The sequence below is a fragment of the Dryobates pubescens genome, chromosome 1 (genome assembly GCF_014839835.1).
Source record: "Dryobates pubescens isolate bDryPub1 chromosome 1, bDryPub1.pri, whole genome shotgun sequence".
In the NCBI taxonomy this organism is placed as follows: Eukaryota; Metazoa; Chordata; class Aves; order Piciformes; family Picidae; genus Dryobates; species Dryobates pubescens.
This window is the reverse complement of record NC_071612.1, coordinates 6,596,064-6,615,128: the sequence shown is the minus strand read 5'-3', so window position 1 is coordinate 6,615,128 and position 19,065 is coordinate 6,596,064. Positions and strand designations below refer to the sequence as shown.

Sequence of the window (19,065 nt, the reverse complement as noted above, 5' to 3'; positions counted from 1 at the left end):
TGGAAAAGACAGGATTTCTGAAACATGAAACAACCCACCAATCATGAACCACGCAGGCCATTTCCACCTACGCCTGTTTCAGCTTACAAGCTAGAACCCAAATGGATTTTAACCTGTAAGTCAATAGAGTAAAATACATGCTGTTCATAGCAACAGAGGAAACATTTTCCTCTAAACAAACAAACTCAGTGTTCTACAATACACTGAATGAATTCTCCTACTTGCAGCATTTGTAATAGCAGCACAACATGCGTTGGTGTTCCAAGGTGTTGTTTTTCCCCAAATTGCACAGGTTTTAAGAAAAGTAAAATTAAGTCCACCCCTGCTTGTTATTGTTTTACTAGGCTGATGATTCCTACTATTTATCCAAGCAGTTAAGATTGCTAAATTGATTTAATATTCTTACCCTATAATTTTACACTCAGCCCACATCATGCTGTGAAATAGCTAGTGCTAATGTTAGTCCAAATGCTGCTGAGGGACTTAGGACAGCACAGGGCCCTTCAATAGCTATATTTTATGGTTACAAGGAGAGAGAAAAAATATAATTTATCTGGTGGCTGTGGTTAATTCACAGTTTTGCAGCAGAGGTATACTGTTCCCTCTGGGTACATCTTGTATTATAGGATATTTCATTCACAGTTTGTCTGAGACATTCCTCTAGCTCTGAACCTACCAATTTATGAGAGTGGGTTTACTCCAGATATACCTGTATACACACTTGAACACATACTTGTATGCACTGAGAATATTATAGAAAGGAGATAATCCAGCAACAGATTGAAAACATAAACTAGCAACAGATCAAATAACAACAGATTAATGCTGTTTCTTTGAGTTGACAGGAGGAACAGGAAAAGAATGCATCCATCTTCTGAAGAAAAGTTGTTGTTGTTGGTTTTTTTTCTGTGATTTAATTTCAATTTGTTTTTGAAGCATCTATCATAGCTTTGCAGGCCAGAGTTCAAAGTTGTAAAAAACTTCCCTGCAGAATACCTTCCAGAAGACCTAAGGGATGAGTAGAAGCCAGTGGCACCTGGCATCCCCTATCACTGTGCTTATCAGAAACCCCACACTCCTCATGGCATACTATCTCTCAGCACCTATGAACCAGTTCTTGATGGAGCTTAACTAGAACAATTTAATAGTTAAAAAATATCCATTCAAGCTTCTGCCTTGTAAACTACTGCCTTTAATTCACTTACTGCCCAGACAAAATCTTGGTTTTCACTTCACTGGGCCCCTCAGCTTAAGAAGGACATTGAGACACTTGAACGTGTCCAGAGAAGGGCAACAAGGCTGGGGAGAGGCCTTGAGCATAAGCCCTATGAGGAAAGGCTGAGGGAGCTGGGATTGTTTAGCCTGGAGAAGAGAAGGATCAGGGGTGACCTCATTGCCCTCTACAACTACCTGAAAGGTAATTGTAGACAGGAGGGGGTTGGTCTCTTCTCCCAGGCAACCAGCATCAGAACAAGGGGACACAGTGTCAAGCTGCGCCAGGGGAGGTTTAGACTCGAGGTGAGGAGAAAGTTCTTCACTGAGCGAGTCATTCGTCATTGGAATGTGCTGCCCAGGGAGGTGGTGGAGTCACCATCCCTGGAGGTGTTCAAGAGGAGATTGGACATGGCACTTGGTACCATGGTCTAGTCGTGAGGTCTGTTGAGACAGGTTGGACTTGATGATCCTTGGGGTCTCTTCCAACCTTAGTTATACTGTGATACTGTGATACCTCACCATTACTGCAGCACTGGCAAAGGCATTTCCAGAAAAAAAAAGTAGTAGTCTGCAATTAATCCATTTAATTAGTTCCACAGAAACCAAACAGAAAGATCAATTGCAGCTGTGCTGCAGATCCCTCCTTGCCTGACCTCAGCTGCCCTTGCCTGCTTCCCTTTGCTCTCTCTTCAGAAGAAAGTATTTCCAGAAATGGGGGGAAATAGCGTTACACATCTAAGCAAAGCAGCAAGGAGTTGTGTCAACAGCAGTTTTCTAGCTTGCTGCCTTGTGCATAAACTTCACCCCCTTTAGGGAAGGTTTGTGTGGGCCTGTGGGCAAAGCACAGCCTAAATGTCTAGGCTCTTACAGCACACATTGTCCAGCAAATCAGAAGTAAAAAAAGGTATACTTTGTTTTGGCTTGGGAGTTTTCAAGGTCACCAACATGGTATTTTGAATTCTATTCTTCCACGACTGAAGCATGTATTCTGCTGTTGCTTCACTTATGATTGCATGCTTGACATTATCTTTTAAAATAAAGGTGATGCAGATCTGGGCTCTCACTGAGTTCAGTAGCCACATCCATAAAACTGCCTGCAGAGAAGATGTTCACGCAGCTGACCCACATGGTACAAACACACCAGGAGCTGAGGACTACTCACAGTTTCAGAATATGAGTTCTCATTGAAAGCTACTGTTATAAAGTATCACAATCCAGGGGACACCAGGACTGCTGGCACTGGGATGGGTGGTTTCACAGCTGTGCAATCTTGGTTCTTCCAGCAATTCATGGCATTCAACAAGTCCAAGTGCCGGGTGCTGCACTTTGGCCACGGCAACCCCATGCAGAGCTACAGGCTGGGGTCAGAGTGGCTGGAGAGCTGCCAAACAGAGAGGGACCTGGGGGTGCTGATCGACAACCACCTAAACATGAGCCAGCAGTGTGCCCAGGTGGCCAAGAAGGCCAATGGCATCCTGGCCTGCATTAGGAATACTGTGGCCAGCAGGAGCAGGGAGGTCATTGTGCCCCTGTACTCTGCATTGGTTAGGCCACACCTTGAGTACTGTGTCCAGTTCTGGGCCCCTCAGTTTAAGAAGGACATCGAGACACTTGAACGTGTCCAGAGAAGGGCAACAAGGCTGGGGAGAGGCCTTGAGCACAAGCCCTATGAGGAGAGGCTAAGGGAGCTGGGATTGTTTAGCCTGGAGAAGAGGAGGCTCAGGGGTGACCTCATTGCACTCTACAACTACCTGAAAGGTGGTTGTAGCCAGGAAGGGGTTGGTCTCTTCTCCCAGGCAACCAGCACCAGAACAAGGGGACACAGTCTCAAGCTGTGCCAGGGGAAGTTTAGGCTGGAGGTGAGGAGAAAGTTCTTCACGGAGAGAGTCATTCATCATTGGAATGTGCTGCCCAGGGAGGTGGTGGAGTCACCATCCCTGGAGGTGTTCAAGAGGGGATTGGACGTGGCACTTGGTGCCATGGTCTAGTCGTGAGGTCTGTGGTGACAGGTTGGACTCAATGATCTTTGAGGTCTCTTCCAACCTTAGTTATACTGTGATACTGTAATTCCCATTTCCTGTCTCCTTTGCAAGAAAATACTTTCATAGAACAACCTCTTCTAGATATCTTCAAGGATATCTAGAATGAGTCACCCTGAGTGTGGGGGGTGGCCTCATACTGCTACTCACTACTGATGATGGGGGCAGTATTGACACATGCAGTACGGACAGTGCCTTAGATAATACACAATGGGTCAGCTATACAACCCCTTTGCTGTTGTTTTGTTTTCAAACTTCCAATAATTGTTACACTCTTAACTCTTCCCTGCTTTTAGGCTCCCTGCTGCAGGAGAACAGATGGAACAAAACTCCAAACAGATTTTCTTCCACCAACCTGCAGGTCTTCTGACACAGTTGTCCTCTGCAAGCTGCCTTTGCAGTTTCTTTCCTGCCCATTCGTATCTTCCTCTCACTCTCTCTCCAAAGCTAGAGCCCTCCCTCTCTCCTCCTCACAGTTTGTAGATGTGCTTTCTTATTGGCTTCTTGTTATTCACTTCAAACATGATGCATTTAAACTGTGTCTTCCAAACATTTTTTCAGGCTTCTAGTCTGTGATTTGCAGGACAATTTATCACACTACGCCATTCCTCCTCCTCACGCTTGCATGCGTGCTTTAAAGCTCACGCTGCAGAGCTGTGGAGAACAAGCCTCGAAGCTCCTGTGCAGGATCAATGATTCCTGTGGTGCTCCTGATGAATGGCTGCTTAACCTTGTTTCAGAATCTAGAAATGATGGACATTCTGCAGACCACTTCTTTATTGTCTTTCCTATCACAAACCTTTTTGTAATGTCAAAAATCTAAGCTCTGTGTTGCTGCAGTTTGAACCAAAGACTTGTCGTCCCCAGCACAATGGGTGCAGAAGATCATGTATTGCTTGCAGACCCTTTTCATGATCAAGAGCTCTTCCTTCCCCTCTCTGCTAACAACCCTGCCTGCCCATGTGGTTTGAACTAGCTTCCTCATGGCAAAGGCATATTGTACAACAACCACCACCACAGTCCTCCCTTATTTACACCTGGAGATACACCAGTCTGCTTCAGATCTGGGTTTTTTTTTCATTTACAGCATGGCTGAGAACACTTATTCATGAAATTCAGAAGAAGGTTGGACATGCGTGACACAGGAAGAAGCTGGTTTCAAATACCCAGTAAGAAGTAACTTGCTAATGCAATTGCACACTCTTCAGAACTCATTTAAGGTGATGCAGGTTCTTCAGTAATGTGGACTCAAATTTACAAGGACAAGGGCTGATCTAGCTGATACCAGGTATTCAAGAGTCACTCTGCTAACATCAGTGCAACTACTCAGATTTAAACCTGAAACAGAAACTAGACTGTGCTAATTCCTTGAAATGGGACATTCCTGGGTTGAAGTGTGCTTACTGATTCTTGGTGTTGCTCCTGCTCCTGTATAATTAGTATTAGAAGTACTATTTTCTGAGCTTTGTAGATATCCTGATAGTTCAGGAAATCACCACCAATCTGCATTTAAGCTTGGCAAATCCCTCTCCACCTTCTTTTCTTTCTCAAGGCAAAAATAATGTGTTTGTAAAGTATCAGCTCACTACTGGCCTCACCCGTGAGGTAAGGGAAATCTTGCAGAGTGCTGGTTTACAAGAGAAAGTAAATCTAGTGTTAATTAAAGAAGAGTAAAAGTAACAGGCATATAATGAGAGAACATGCCCCTTTCCACAGTCTACCTCTTAACAGATCATCCAGCATGCTTAAAAAAAACAACTTTCCATCTGCAAATCTGTCTCTCTTTTTTATTTTGTCTAATGAGCATGAGTTAGGCTGTTTGAAAGCCCAAATGGGCATCTCAGGGCCAATTCAGCAGCAGGGGGTCCGTTACTATAACAACTGACAACTGTGATTTCTGAAAGGCCCTAAAGTAGCCTTTTGGGGAATGGTTATAGAACAAGAAGTTGCAAAGGAACGTCACGGTGCAAGGTCCCAGCCACCCCTGCACACAGCTGCACTCACCTACCTCAGCCCTCCATGCACAGAGGAGACCTTGGTGCCCCACCACTCTTGCAAACAGCTGGGCTGGATCCTTTTCAGCTCACTACAAGAGAAGATAAAAGCCTACGAGCGGACAACGGAAGGAACAGCAGCAGCACGCTATGATTTGGCGTTAGTGGATCTACTTGTGGGCTCTCCCCTCTTCACCCCAGGCTGTGCGTTGCTGGATGAAAGAGCACAGATGCTGTCAGAGAAGTTTTCATATTGATTGTCCTCGTAATGGAAGAATGATGAGCGCTTAAGAATGATACCAACAGCTAGAACAAGCAACCCGCAGCTGTCCTAAGCATTGGGCTTGAAAGCAAACTGCCTGCCATCAACACAAAGGATGAGCTTGGTTCTCCACATTGGGATAAGGAGGAGCTGATCATAGGACTGCTCCCCTTTAATGAAAACGAGCAGCACTTTGAGGTACAGTACACAAAAGGGTCCAGTATTTCAGTACTTCTACCTCCAGCACTGGCAAAATCAAATACAACCTGGATCTTCTGCAATAAAAGCCAAAATGCTTTGCCTGCATTGCCTGGGTTGAAGCAGACAGATCAGTGGACCCTGAATCAGGCCAGACCGCATACCATTTGCCCCGTCCCCATGCCTCTGAGGATGTCTGTCATCATATGAGACTAGATGCGGCCGTTCCCAGAGGAAAATAAAGGCATGCCCTGTTCAGTGCAAGCAGGGCACATCTGGTCACTAGAAAAGAGATGGAAGCTGCAAGAGGTTTCAGGCATGCCACTCACCTCCACACTTCTCCTTGTCTCCCTGGGGTGTTGCCTGTCTCCTGGCTCAGGAAATCGCTTGCCCTGGTCGGCTAATTCTCCTCACTGCCTGTCATGACACAAGTTGTGTTCTGGGGCACTGCCATCCCTCAAGCTGAGCACAAGTGCCTGGACGCAGTCCTCAGGCATCCCTGGGGGCAGCGTCAGCATGAGCATCCCCATTTCTCCTGCCCATTCCTGCCTTCTGCTGGTCCCTCAGTTGTTCTGCTACAACTCTATCCAGTTCCTTCATGAACCAGAGACTGGGAGCTAATCTGTCTTAAATCTGGGCACAGAAGTCTCTCTCCTTTTATTTTTTAAACATGGATTATTTCTCAATCCAGCTCTTCACATGGTTGTACAAACATTTGCATTGGTATCACAGAGGGCAGAACAAGGGCAGGAACGGTGGAGGCCGCTTGAACCACTGCTGCTGAAATAAATACTCATGCAAGCGCACCTGAGGCATTGTTAAAATCAACATGCAGGCTCTCAGACAGCGTTGCCACCTAGCACCCTCCACAAGTAAGAAAGTGAGCAGAATCACGAATATTTTAGAGTAAGCTGAGAGCAGCTTTCATCGTTGCAAGCAAGCACTTTTACAATGGTCTGTAAATCTGCAATATTCCTTTTTCAATCAGTACAGTAGAAGAACAAAACGTTGGGTACTCTTAAAATAAAACCTAGAGATATGTTCAAATAACAGTTTCAGCACTTTCCACAACCCACTACAGGCAGAAGTTGTTATTTATTATTTTTTTCCCACAATGAAGTTTTAACACTGTCTCAGCCATAGAGCTGTGCAAGTTCTCCAGAATTTAGTACCAAAAGGTGGTTTCCCAAGGCATGGTAACTACAATAGTCCTTAGTTTTATGCTGCAGTTTTCATTTCTATATTGCAAACTGATTTACAAAGACAACTGACCAACCTTCTTCAGTGCTATTTTAACAGTGACAGGCTCAGATGCTGAAATACTGAACACCTGAGCTTGCTCTCAGTGAGGTCTTTGACACAGAGTTCAACAACAATACTGTCAAACCGTAAGTGACTTGGCCCTGGGTCACAGAGAAAAATCAATGATCAAGTCAGAAAAAGAACCCACATCTCCTGGTGCTCAATGACATTTCTTCTGCACAGAAAGGCGCTGCCAGAAACATATGAGACTCTGCCATAGGACCCACCCCAAGGATTTTGTTCAATTCAACAAGATGCTTAACAAAAAATCTAAGAAAACTCTTACTGTCTGCTAAATTCCGCAAGGTTTTGCCTAAGGAAAATTAAAGGCATCTTTTTCCCAAGCTGTCTCATATATACACATGACTATAAACAAGCAATGCAAGCTTGCTTGCTCTTTGAAAGGCAGCAGCTGTGTTTTTCCAAAAATCCCTCCTGAATGTAAACATATTAGCACTGTATAAACAGCTTGATTTAATAAGGAATGCAATACAATATTCCCTCTTTGTCTTTGGGATCACAATGTTGATGGCAGCAATAATTCAGAGGTGAATTATGGTATCTGTTCAAAAGAAAGGAAAAGAAAACTCTCCAGCTATACTTGTGAATTAATTTCTTCCTCTCAGCTGAAAATGAGAAATAGCTATAATTTAGTTCCCATTTAAAAGTTGCTGTTGGCTAAACTCTAAAATCTTAATTGCTTCTTAATATTCTCTCTTTATTTTTTCCTTTGAAATCACACTCTATAGCATTGTAGTGTTTAGATTAAAAATCAGAATGGAAGCTAGTGGAAGGTCACCAGTCACTCCCCAAATATGTTATTTTTCCTAAAATAACAGAACTTAACATGTATCAAAGTATTTTAATTGATTTCCCATCACTAGTCACCCTCTTGCACCTCTCTGTGAAACAGAAGGTGGCACTGACCCTGGGTTTCCCTTGAAATGTCAATACTAAGGACTTGTTCACTTGCAACAGAATATAGTGGAATTCCCAGAAAATACACGTTTCAAGCCATATTATGGCTCAGCATGCTATAGGAGCTCGCCTTGCTGCAAAAAAACACTCTCAAACCCGAAGTCACACTCAATCCCTAAATAGTTTGGAGGTCACCATCAAACACACGCTGCAATTCTCAGGGCTCATAGAAAAGGCTGTGAGAGTAACAGTAGCAAAGGCTGCAGACAATCCACGTTAAATCTTAAACTGACCTTGAAGAACTGCAGAAGGATGTCATGATACTGAGTCTGGATATAAAATCACAGATGCAAAACAAATGCCCAGAAATGCAAAAATAATGTGCTTGGGAAGCTGCACCTCACAATGCACATGTTTTAACAGGCTCTAGATGAGCTGGTAGTGCTCCAGTGAAATCTCAGTGAACACTTCTCAGAAGTACTTAGCTGTGTCCCTACAGTACACAATTTCAGGAACCAGTACAAAAGGAATGAAAGCATAAAAGAAATACCACTGTGCCACTGCAGAAGCAAATGGTGAATCCACATGTTGAGCAAAATGAGGACCTGATCTCATTTTTCAGTCTGCTAAGAGTCAAATTATCAACTCCATGCTAAAAGAAATCAGTTTCAATCACTAGAGCTCATGGAAGCAACAGTCCTCTTCATCATGCCCATGACAGCTCAAGGATCAGCCAGGCCAGCTTTTCCTCAACAGGAATCAAAGATGCACAGAAGCAAACTTAAACTACAGCCATCATTGTTCCATCTGCCCAGGAAGCCCAACTGCCAACCAGCCCCAGCAGACGTTGTGGCTCCTGGTCACCCCGCGACAGTGCTCTCCTCATTGTTCTGGGATAAAAGGCAGCACCATTTTTGCAGCTTCATTATGCTGACCTAGTTTATTTTCCACTCTACCAACTTAAAATGACATAGTCCTCTTTGCACAGCAGTGCCATTAAAAGTACTGAATCCAGGGAACTTTAGTAGAAAGGCAATGCAGAAGCTGCTGCTTGCCTGCAAGTTCCCATCCATTTTCATTACTGAGATGGCCACCATGCTAAAAAGATGGAGGTGACCATTTGTCTTCAACATCAGTCATATCCTTTTGCCGTCTGTCCAGGATTCACATGGAAAGAAACCAAGAAGGGAAGATTACCACTGCAAATAAGGGAGACTCGCTCAGAAATGGCACAGATCATTTCCAAATATATTCAATTACAAGAAGTCTCTAATGAACACAGCATGGAAGCTCCACAGATAGCTTCATCAAACAACGACTGCTTCCTATCACTCTCCTTTTCAAATAAAGGGAATAGAAAACAAAGCTTCCTTATGACAAGACATCATCACAAAACTTATTTCATTGCTGCATCACAGAATGAGTTACAAAGGATCCAAACAGAGATAAATGCTTTGCCAAACCTTCACAAGCAACATCCCTAATCCTTGTTTTGGTCCCTGGATAATTGGGCATCGATGCAATGCAAACAAGCAGAAGGCTTCTCTCTGCTTCATTGTTCTACTTATGTCACCTCTGGTCTCAAATCATCTAATCCCACAAATGCTCAAAAACGCAAAAGTGAAAATATCATTTGTTTTACCCTCAGAATGTATTGCCAAAGGGTAACTATGTCTCTTTTGCATTTTCTAGTTCTCTGGGTTTTGTTTTGTAATGCTTTTTCTCACACCAAAACAAAGAACTGCTGTGCAAAAGAGGACCCCTTGGTCCAGCACGCCTGTCCCCTTGAGGGTTATCCTTTCATAACAAGTGCTTCTCTGCTGTGCACTTCAGTACCATGCTTCCCTCACTGAAAAATCTGTCTCAAACTCGTTTTCATGCCATTTGCTTTGATGGTGTTATTTAGCAAATTATTCCATATGTTGCCCATTACATTTTAAGCTAAGTATTTCTTCCTGAAAATCCAGATCACTGTTCCTTTCAAACTTGTAAATTAGACTCTGCAGTGTTTGAGGATCTGTTTTTATCCTTCTTTAAAACATTCACAGAGATAAACATTTTATTTTTCCTAAGGAAAGGCAATCACACTGAAAAGGGCACACAAAACGCTGTGCTGCCACTTCAGTGACACGGTCTGCACAATGTGAAATGTTACTGCGGACAATTTGTGCTCCAGTTGCTTGTTGATTTAACCTTAAACATAAGTTTACTTCTGTACAGCCTCTGAATTTGTTAAAAAAATCCTCACAACTATGAAGGTGGACACAGGAGTGCAATTTACTTATTGTTCCTCAGTAAACAAGCTTGACTGCTTTCTCATATCTATCAAAAAACTTTGATTCCTGCATGAGATACTTTCGATGTCTATATTAAATTTTAAATATCCACCTTTTTTGCAATATGAATTATACACAAAAAAATTGATCCACTGCTGTCAAGGGTATTAATGACAATGCTCATAATTTCACCAAAGCCATAGATGGATGTTATGTACTCATGCAGATTATGGAGAGCAGATAAGAGCCAATTACTGTCCATATGCAAAATAACAAACATCACTGGAAAAGTAATTTGGTTTCAGCTCAAGTCTTTGTTCCTGCATCTTCCTGGATTTATCTGCATGTTGGTTATGATGAAGCAAATAATTTTTTTATGAGGTCAACAGCTAAGAATTTTGAATATAAAAAGTATTTAACTTTAATCAACATACCATGATTTTGGACTTGAATAATGCTTGAATAATGCAGAAGCTGAACATGGGCTGAACATAGGCTGAACATGAGCCTGCAGTGTGCCCAGGCAGCCAGGAGGGCCAATGGCATCCTGGCCTGCATCAGGAACAGTGTGGCCAGCAGGAGCAGGGAGGTCATTCTGCCCCTGTACACTGCACTGGTTAGGCTGCACCTTGAGTACTGTGTCCAGTTCTGGGCCCCTCAGTTTAGGAAGGAGGTTGACTTGCTGGAGCGTGTCCAGAAAAGGGCAACAAGGTTGGTGAGGGGCTTGGAGCACAAGCCCTGTGAGGAGAGATTGAGGGAGCTGGGGTTGCTTAGTCTGGAGAAGAGGAGACTCAGGGGTGACCTTATTGCTCTCTACAACTACCTGAAGGGGGGTTGTAGTGAGGCAGAAGTTGGTCTCTTCTCCCAGGCAACCAGTACCAGAACAAGAGGGCACAGTCTCAGGCTGCATCAGGGGAGGTTTAGGCTGGAGGTTAGAAGGAAGTTTTACACAGAGAGAGTGATTGCCCATTGGAATGGGCTGCCTGAGGAGGTGGTGGGGTCGCCGTCACTGGGGGTGTTCAGGGCGAGGCTTGACAGGATGCTTGGTTCCATGGTTTAGTTGATTGGGTAGTGTTGGATGATAGGTTGGACACAATGATCTCGAAGGTCTCTTCCAACCTGGTCTATTCTATTCTATTCTATTCTATTCTATTCTATTCTATTCTATTCTATTCTATTCTATTCTATTCTATTCTATTTTTACCAAAATTAGCCTGTAACTCCTGGTCACTATGCCAGTAGATACTTCAGTATCTTCTCAGGGATGGCATTGTTACTTTAAGTGAATTAAACACTAGTTTTGCAACTGCTTTTCTAGATAGATCCATGAGTGAAATTTCAGGAAATGGAAATGTTTTCCAATCACTGAGAGGTACCAACATTCTTCTTGGTAATAACTGTTAGTATTTTATTTCAAAACCTTTCCTCCTTAGAAGAGCATTTTGCATCAATGCAAGAGAAGTACTACAAGCTTGTCATTGCAGCGCTTCAGGATATACCACATCCTTCAAGGGCTTGCCTGGTGTAGATGTGACCAAGTTTAGTTCTTCAAATAAAGAAAATACATTGAAGGATACTCCAATTGGCTCTTCAGAACCTTTTCAATTATAGCTGCAATTTTATTGTCCTACTACAATGACAATGTTCATAGAAATTATTTTCACAAGATTATTGTAATCTATTTATTAATATTCTTTTAATTGTTCCCAACCTCAGCAATTTGGCCAACTAATTGTCAGTGAAATGGGTGCACTGAAAACCGGCTTGGTAGTTTTTAAAGCAATTCTGCAAATATAATGATCACTGGACTTCTATTTCTCCATCAAGGATATTTTTCTGCGTTCCATTTAATCAGGTTTTGAAATAGAATAGGCTGGTGTGGCACAGACTAATCTCTGATTTACTATCAGATAAATGAGGTGTCTTTGGGTTCTGGTTCTAGCACAAGAAGTTGCTGGAGATTTTAATTTACTCTAAATCAAATGGATACAGTTTTGTTGATGCTAACCCTGGTCTCCACCACTGCCATGATGGCCACTTCTGTAAAGGACAGTACCTCTTTGTGAGAGGCAATCTTTATTTTCAAGATCTTGCAGGCTGCACTTCTAACACTTCACAATGATACTGAACTCAGAGCATTGCTATGCAATGTGAAACAAGCTCATCCTTCTTTCTTGAAGCACAGTCAAGGGAAGAAAAGAACTTCTTAAGATCACACAGGAAGTCTGTGGCAAACCACCCACAGAACCAAGCCCAGTCTTACCGGGCTTTTCGCCCATGATGACCTCTCCTGAAGGCCAAGACAATAGGTATATTAGAGGGACTAATTGTGAAAATATTTGCCAGCCTTACAGCCGGCTTTACTATTGCTAGAGCTCTATCAAGCTTATTTTCATGACACAAAAATCAATATTTAAATCAGCAGAACAGTTAACCCACAGAGCTGTTCTAGCTTCCAGTGTTATTCAATGCATCTATCACTGTAACATCTAATGAACTAAAAAGCACAGGACCACATTAAAAAACATTATCTGAAATGTGTTTTAAATTATAATCACTTTCCAATCAAAAGGAAACAGGCTTACCTCCAGTAGACAAGCACAGCAATGAGAAGAATGAGGCACATGAAGGTCAGTGCTGAGACCACAATAAGCGGGATGATCCATTCCATTTTACCAGGAGAAGGTCTTGTGGCCATGCTGGAACTGTTCTTGTCAGCTGTGAGTTAAACACAACAAAAACAGTCACTAAACGGAAAGGGAATTACTGGATGGAAAAATGTGTAAGAAAAACAAATAGATTGTCCATTTTACATGGTATGAGTAAACAGAGCAAGGATCTTCTAGATGCAGGGTGGAACTCCATTTGTCTTTAGTCTGAGACATGAGAGCACAAAAGTATGGTGTTTATTGCCACATATGGCTTGGATTTTACTGCTGCCTTTAATTACAGTCTCATAGAAAATTTTAGGACTCTATTGTGCAAGTGCCTATTATCATATGTGAAGTACTCCAATAAGTCATTGAGTCCAGGTAAGAAAGTAAACACCTTGCTTGGTCATCAGTGTTTGCAGATAAATGCACTCTGTTTCTCAACACTACAGGACAGCCCTGTTTGTAAAGCTTAGTGTAATACTTCAGAAACACATTTCTTGGTAACTATCTTAAAATAAAAACCCCTCAACATGTTGGGTGTCATGTCACATCATTTGCAGAATTGTCACAATCTGGTGAGTTGCTGCATACGAAAGCACTTTTTAGCATATGGATTGTCAAGATGGATGGAAGAATGAATGGATAGGATGTGTTGTAACTGACAGAAGAAATCATTATGCCACAGCTTTTGAACAAAATTAAAGTTGGTCAATATCCTGAGATTTGGCCAAGTAACTCTGTTTCACTTGCACATGGCATCTCGTTAAAATTCCTGCATCATATATAGGATGACTACCTAGAGGTTCTGTAAGTACTGCAGCCAATGAGCATAGACACAGTATCAACATATTTTAAAAGACATCTAGTTTGTGCCAATTAACATAGGCTTGACAAATAAATGGTTTTAGACAGAATGATAAAAGAAAAATACAGAAGTGGATTCTGTATCTTGTTCGTGTTTCCTAACAAACAGGCAGTAGTTGATCAATACCTGTCAACAGGATGTAATGGGAAAGGATTAGTGTAAACAGCTTCAGATTTCAACAAGGATTGAAATATACACACTTGAGTTCTACTTTTTAGCCTGTGTGTGAGTCTTTCCTTACCAATGTGCTTCCTTGCCCTTGTTCAGTATTGTACTATCATATCTTCTGAAACTGCTGCAAATCCTACCAGAAGAACATAATTGCCTTTTCACCATAGGCAGGCAAAACACAGATAATTGGAAGTCACCAGATGTCACATAATATGAAGTCATACTCTATTTTAATAGCATTTAGATTATGCTCCTCTATAGGCAGGAGTAAAATTCAACTAACATGGAAGTAAAGGTTAATTGTAAATGCTTTTGCCTGACTGCTGAAAACAGAGCAAGGCTGCAGGCTGCTGCAAGCCCAGCAAGAAATCTTTCTAGTTTTAAGAAGTAGGCTGATGGAGGTAATGCCCTTTAGCAAGCAGCCTAAATGAGGTGCTAATCAGAGGGATGTTTGGGGGAAGTGAACGTGCACTGAGTATAGAACTGATCAAAAGAGAGATGAGTAGCCAGTTGTCTCCAACTTCAGTAAGCAAGGCTACCGAGATGACCAACAGTGCCACTTTGCCGAACGGGCACACAACATCGTGCCTTGAGCATGCGGTGAGCTTTCTTCTTCACAGCTTACTAATAATACAGAACACACCATTTTTAAGACAGGTCTTTGACTTCTGTGACTAGCAAAGAGTAAGAAAAAGAAAAACCCCCAAATCAGAGTGAAGACTTATTCTGTGCGTTTGCCAAACTTGCAAAAATCGTAAGCCCTGAGGCATCAGTTTTTATCAGTTCATTTCAAAGCATTTAAGAGCATGAAAAAATTAAGCCTGTGAGGTGTTACTAATCAGAATGGTAAGGAGGACAAAGCAAAAAAAACATGCAGTGTAATAAAACTTCCTGGGAGAGCTAAACAGTTCCACCACCTTACATCCATTAGGGTGTTGCTTCATTTCTCTCCAAGGACGGTATTCTGTTTAGTTTCACCTCCACACGTTTCAACACAAAAACATATGTCTCTGTTTGCATGGGAAGAAAATTAAATTCCATTGTAAGCACAGCATGGGCTGGAGTCCCAACGCACACTATTAAATTCTGCAGTGCTCACAGTGCTTCTCTTAGTCAGTCTACTGTGGAGAATACACTTATCTGACCCTGCCAACTCCCTGTACCACAGATGTGAGGATAAGAAAACGTTCAGTATGCTGAGAGCCAGAATAGGAAATATCATTCCTGCATGCTGATGGCCAGCCCTTAAATTACATTTGGCAATGTCCAACCAGTGATGTACTTCAGAAAAAAGAGACTGTTCCTATGCTGGCTTTGAAGGAAAAGTCTTAGGTGTTTTCAGCTGCTTAAGTAAAGCGTTGAGAGAGCTTAAACATACCAATGCCAATAAAAATTGTAATAGAATGATGCTTGGGCCAGATACAGCAGCACAGCTAGAGAGCTGGTGCCTGTCTCTTGAGTATCTTAGCAGAAGAGTCTAAGAAAAGGCAGCACACTGGGTAGCTTGGAAAAAGAGTTTGGGAACATACAAATGAAATAGGACAAAACTGGGCCTTTACAGCCTCACTAACAAAATATTACAATATTAAAAACCAGTCAGCAATTCACTCTTTTCCAAAGCAAGAATGTTGAGGCTTGGTAGTGTCAGTAGCATAGCCTTGTAACGGTGCCCACCATATGCTGTACTTCAGAAGGGTGGGGGGGTGGAAAAGCTTAAAAAATGGACCAGGAAACTCCATTTTTGCTAAGAAATGTAAACAGTTTCCAGTGGCATATGCCTTCGTTGAATTAATTCAGTTTGCCTTTTACTGGCTTGGAATTCATCCCAGTAGGAAGGAATAAAAATTATTACAGCATATCTGTTTCAGGAGGTCCCACACAATACAAGCCCTGGCACTGCTGAATCCATTCCTGCGTCTGGAAAAATCTGTAACTCCAGTGAACCACCCATTCAGCAGTTCCATCCAGGTCCTGGATGGATGAGGCCCTGACACAGTATAAGAGGGCATTAGGCAGTGAGGGAGGCTTTGGCAGCACGGCTTTTGCACAAAGGTCAAGGCAAGAAAGAGGCATTCTACAATTTGTGAAATGTACTGTTTTTCCCTGTATTCTTGGTAATTGGTTCCTGAGAATGGAAACATGTTGATTTCCCCTTTGTAACACTGCTTGCTATAGTAAGCAGCCAAAACTGTACTATATAACCTAACTACCTTTATCATCCCTTGTCCTTGCACAAACCATCAGGCCAAAGTACTGTTTGTTGTACTGTTACAGATATTGCTACCTACGACAACAAGGGTGTTCTGCAGGCCAAAGGAAAACCCCTGCTTGCTGAACTGCCTCCAACCATCCAGGCTTGCAGAAAGTCAGCATCTCAGCTTTCCTTTGAGTAAACGAAATTATGGATTTACACAAAGGTGTCAATTCATTCTGAAAAATGGTACTGGCCATATTATTCAACTATGAAAAGGCAAATATGCTTTCAAGAAAAGTATTACCTTTGGCACAAGCTCATGCCACTGTGCAGCTATTTTCTCCCCATTTCTTTAAAGGCATTCCTGCAGCAATCATATGCATGGGCTGTGCACAACTAAGCATGACTTTTCACTGTTTTGTAAACAGATGCCAATCATATTTAATCCTGATGCTAGGTAGCTGAAATTCATACTTGCAAACATCAAATACTTCAATCCTTTTATTTTTTGAAGCCATTCTGCTGTTTGCTCCTGTAAGTTGCCAGGCAAAATGGCTCAAGTGCCACATGAAAATACAGCTTAACAATCCTTGCCATGGATGGAGAAAGAACGAATTACACAGATGTTTAATTATCTTAATGAGGTTATCCCTAAAAGGCTTTTGCAACCTCAGACCCGGCAAAGACTGCTCTACAAAACCAAAATTTGGTCTCTGCTAAAAGCATACACCAGGTCTGAGATTTATCACTGCACATCATGATGTCTCTACAAAGCCCTCTAATGGAAGGAACTCGGCAGATGTGGGTGAGTGCTGACGGATAGGAGGACCTGACTGAAGTTTGGATCAAGGGCCAAACCCACATTTCTGTTCTTAGTCCCAGCTGGACAACTATTACTTTGCTCACAAAAAAACCCATTTGTCACCTCCTGTCAAATAAAAAGGATCTGTTTAACTGTCCAGCCAAACCAAAATTCTCTGGGATAGTATTTACTTTAACTTGATTAAACTGAATCATGCTGGGTTTCTTTCTTTCTTTCTTTTTTTTTTTTTTTTTGGTAGAGCACCACTTTAATTGCTGTTTTTCTAATTTTCAGGTTTCAGAGTCACGGACAATGCTGAGCAGCTGTGCGTGTAACAGTTGCAGATCAAAGGTACAATTAGTCTAATGCGGGCACCAAAACAGAGAAAAGGATGATCAGGAGAATGAAAGAGGGGAATGCAAGCAAGCGTTCAGTGACAGGAGAAAATCATTAGTGTTGGCCGATACCACCACACAAGAAGAGGCCAATGCCATTTGGAAAATAATGACATGGCCTCAGGAGAGGTGTGTGTGTGTATGTGCGTGTGAAATAAGCACTAAAAGAAAATGAGCCTTGCTGTACTAATTGGCCTCGCACTTTCCCTGTAATTTCTCATGTGTTCCCTGTTCTCCTCTAATCATCCACGCTCATGAGTACTTCCCCATTCAGTTATCTCCTTACAACTGCTAATTTGATGCTATACAATTAATTTTACAAGTGTACATTCTTATGAAACAATTTTCTACTCTTCAAAACGATTAAACTTTCCACTCACAAAAACTTCTTTTCCAAACCTGGACAGCTTTTAAAAACTGCTTTCCCGGAGAAGGATGTGTCCAAAGAAGTTTCTACCCATGATTCTATGCCACTGGTATTCTTTCTGCTCACTTTGGAAATGGTCTTCAGTCTCTTTCAGCTGTCCTGATATTCAAGAATGCTTTCAGACACATCTGGCAATAACCTCCTGGCTTTGCTGGTCATTGTCCTGATTTCAGGTTTACCTTGTTATGGAAAACCTTTAAGTCCCATTCTCATAGGAAGGGGCCTTGCTTAGGTCTGGAGTTTTGCACTGAACTCAGCTGCTTGTGGAAGCTAGGTCAGGTATGCCTGTATGAACTGCAAATTTCTGTATTTCTGTGGAAAACAATTAAGCTGAAGCAGTTAGTCTGAGACTTTGTGCTAGTGTTTGACTGATAGGCCAGTTTACCAGCTGTGGGTTTTGCTGGCATGTGGCTCTGGTAACTTAGATCCGGCCTGGTAGGAAAGCTCCTTTTGCATTCCTAAGAGTCTTCTCACAAGGGTAGCACTCTCAATAGGCCATCCAGTAAAATATCTGGACAAATTCTAGGTTAACCAGAGCTCAGCTATCCACTGCAGAAGCCTGGTCAGATGAGATGCAAAGAAAAGGACATGCCTGAAGAGACTGAAAGACAAAGTCCTCACACCTGGTACAGAGAGATTCACATAGAAAGCCGCTGTCCCAAAGCAAATAAAAACCACCTCAAAATGTTCTCAGAGCTTAAAATCAATAGACAGTCCCAATGTCTGGAGAGGAAGCAGAGTCACCACATTTGTGACTTCTTCCACCTGGAGGTAAAGGACAGAGAATGAACCTCTACCCAAAGGAAAATGGCGCAAATAAGCCCTCCTTCATCTCTGAATAGCCATTCCCAGCCCTTTTGCTGCCAAGTGTCCTCCTCTGTACACTGAGGGACCTTGGAGAAGGTAGTCTGGGATGCTGAAAATGTGGTAGTTTCTTCTCCTCATCTTGGGTATGTCACCAGAAGTTCAAGGGAGATTTAAACAAGGTTCATTTGGGTGAAAGAGGTGACTTTTCCACTTATCTTTCCCCCTAGCTAACATGTGCTGCTTATTTCAGCTGTGGTTTCCTACACGTGGAGGCCATTTTTGTAAAACACTTCTGTAAAATCTTAGTAAGTTATCCTCCCTCTATATAAAAAGATGGAAAACCTAATTTGCAGAGTCCTTTCAAGACTTGGCTTTGCATGCAGCCTTCAGGCAGGGTCATTTCAAGCCTCCAAGCCTGCAGGTGATCTGAGCTCTTAAAAGAGGCTGTCTAGTAGGAGGCAAAGATGTATTGAACCACTTTCAGTGATAGTTCTCTGCATACTAAAAGAGAAATCACTGTAGACTAAGGGGATACAATTCACAATA

The 19,065-nt window shown here is 42.3% G+C and overlaps 1 protein-coding gene across 1 annotated transcript in view; it reads right to left on the bottom strand.

Moving 5' to 3' along the window:
* The window catches only part of PTPRG (protein tyrosine phosphatase receptor type G), a 429,887-nt gene that overhangs the window by 58,059 nt on the left and 352,763 nt on the right, over positions 1-19,065 (bottom strand). Inside the window, exon 13 of the mRNA XM_054160911.1 lies at positions 12,790-12,922. Within this exon, the coding sequence (XP_054016886.1) occupies positions 12,790-12,922 (133 nt within the window). The remainder of the gene's footprint in view (positions 1-12,789; positions 12,923-19,065) is intronic.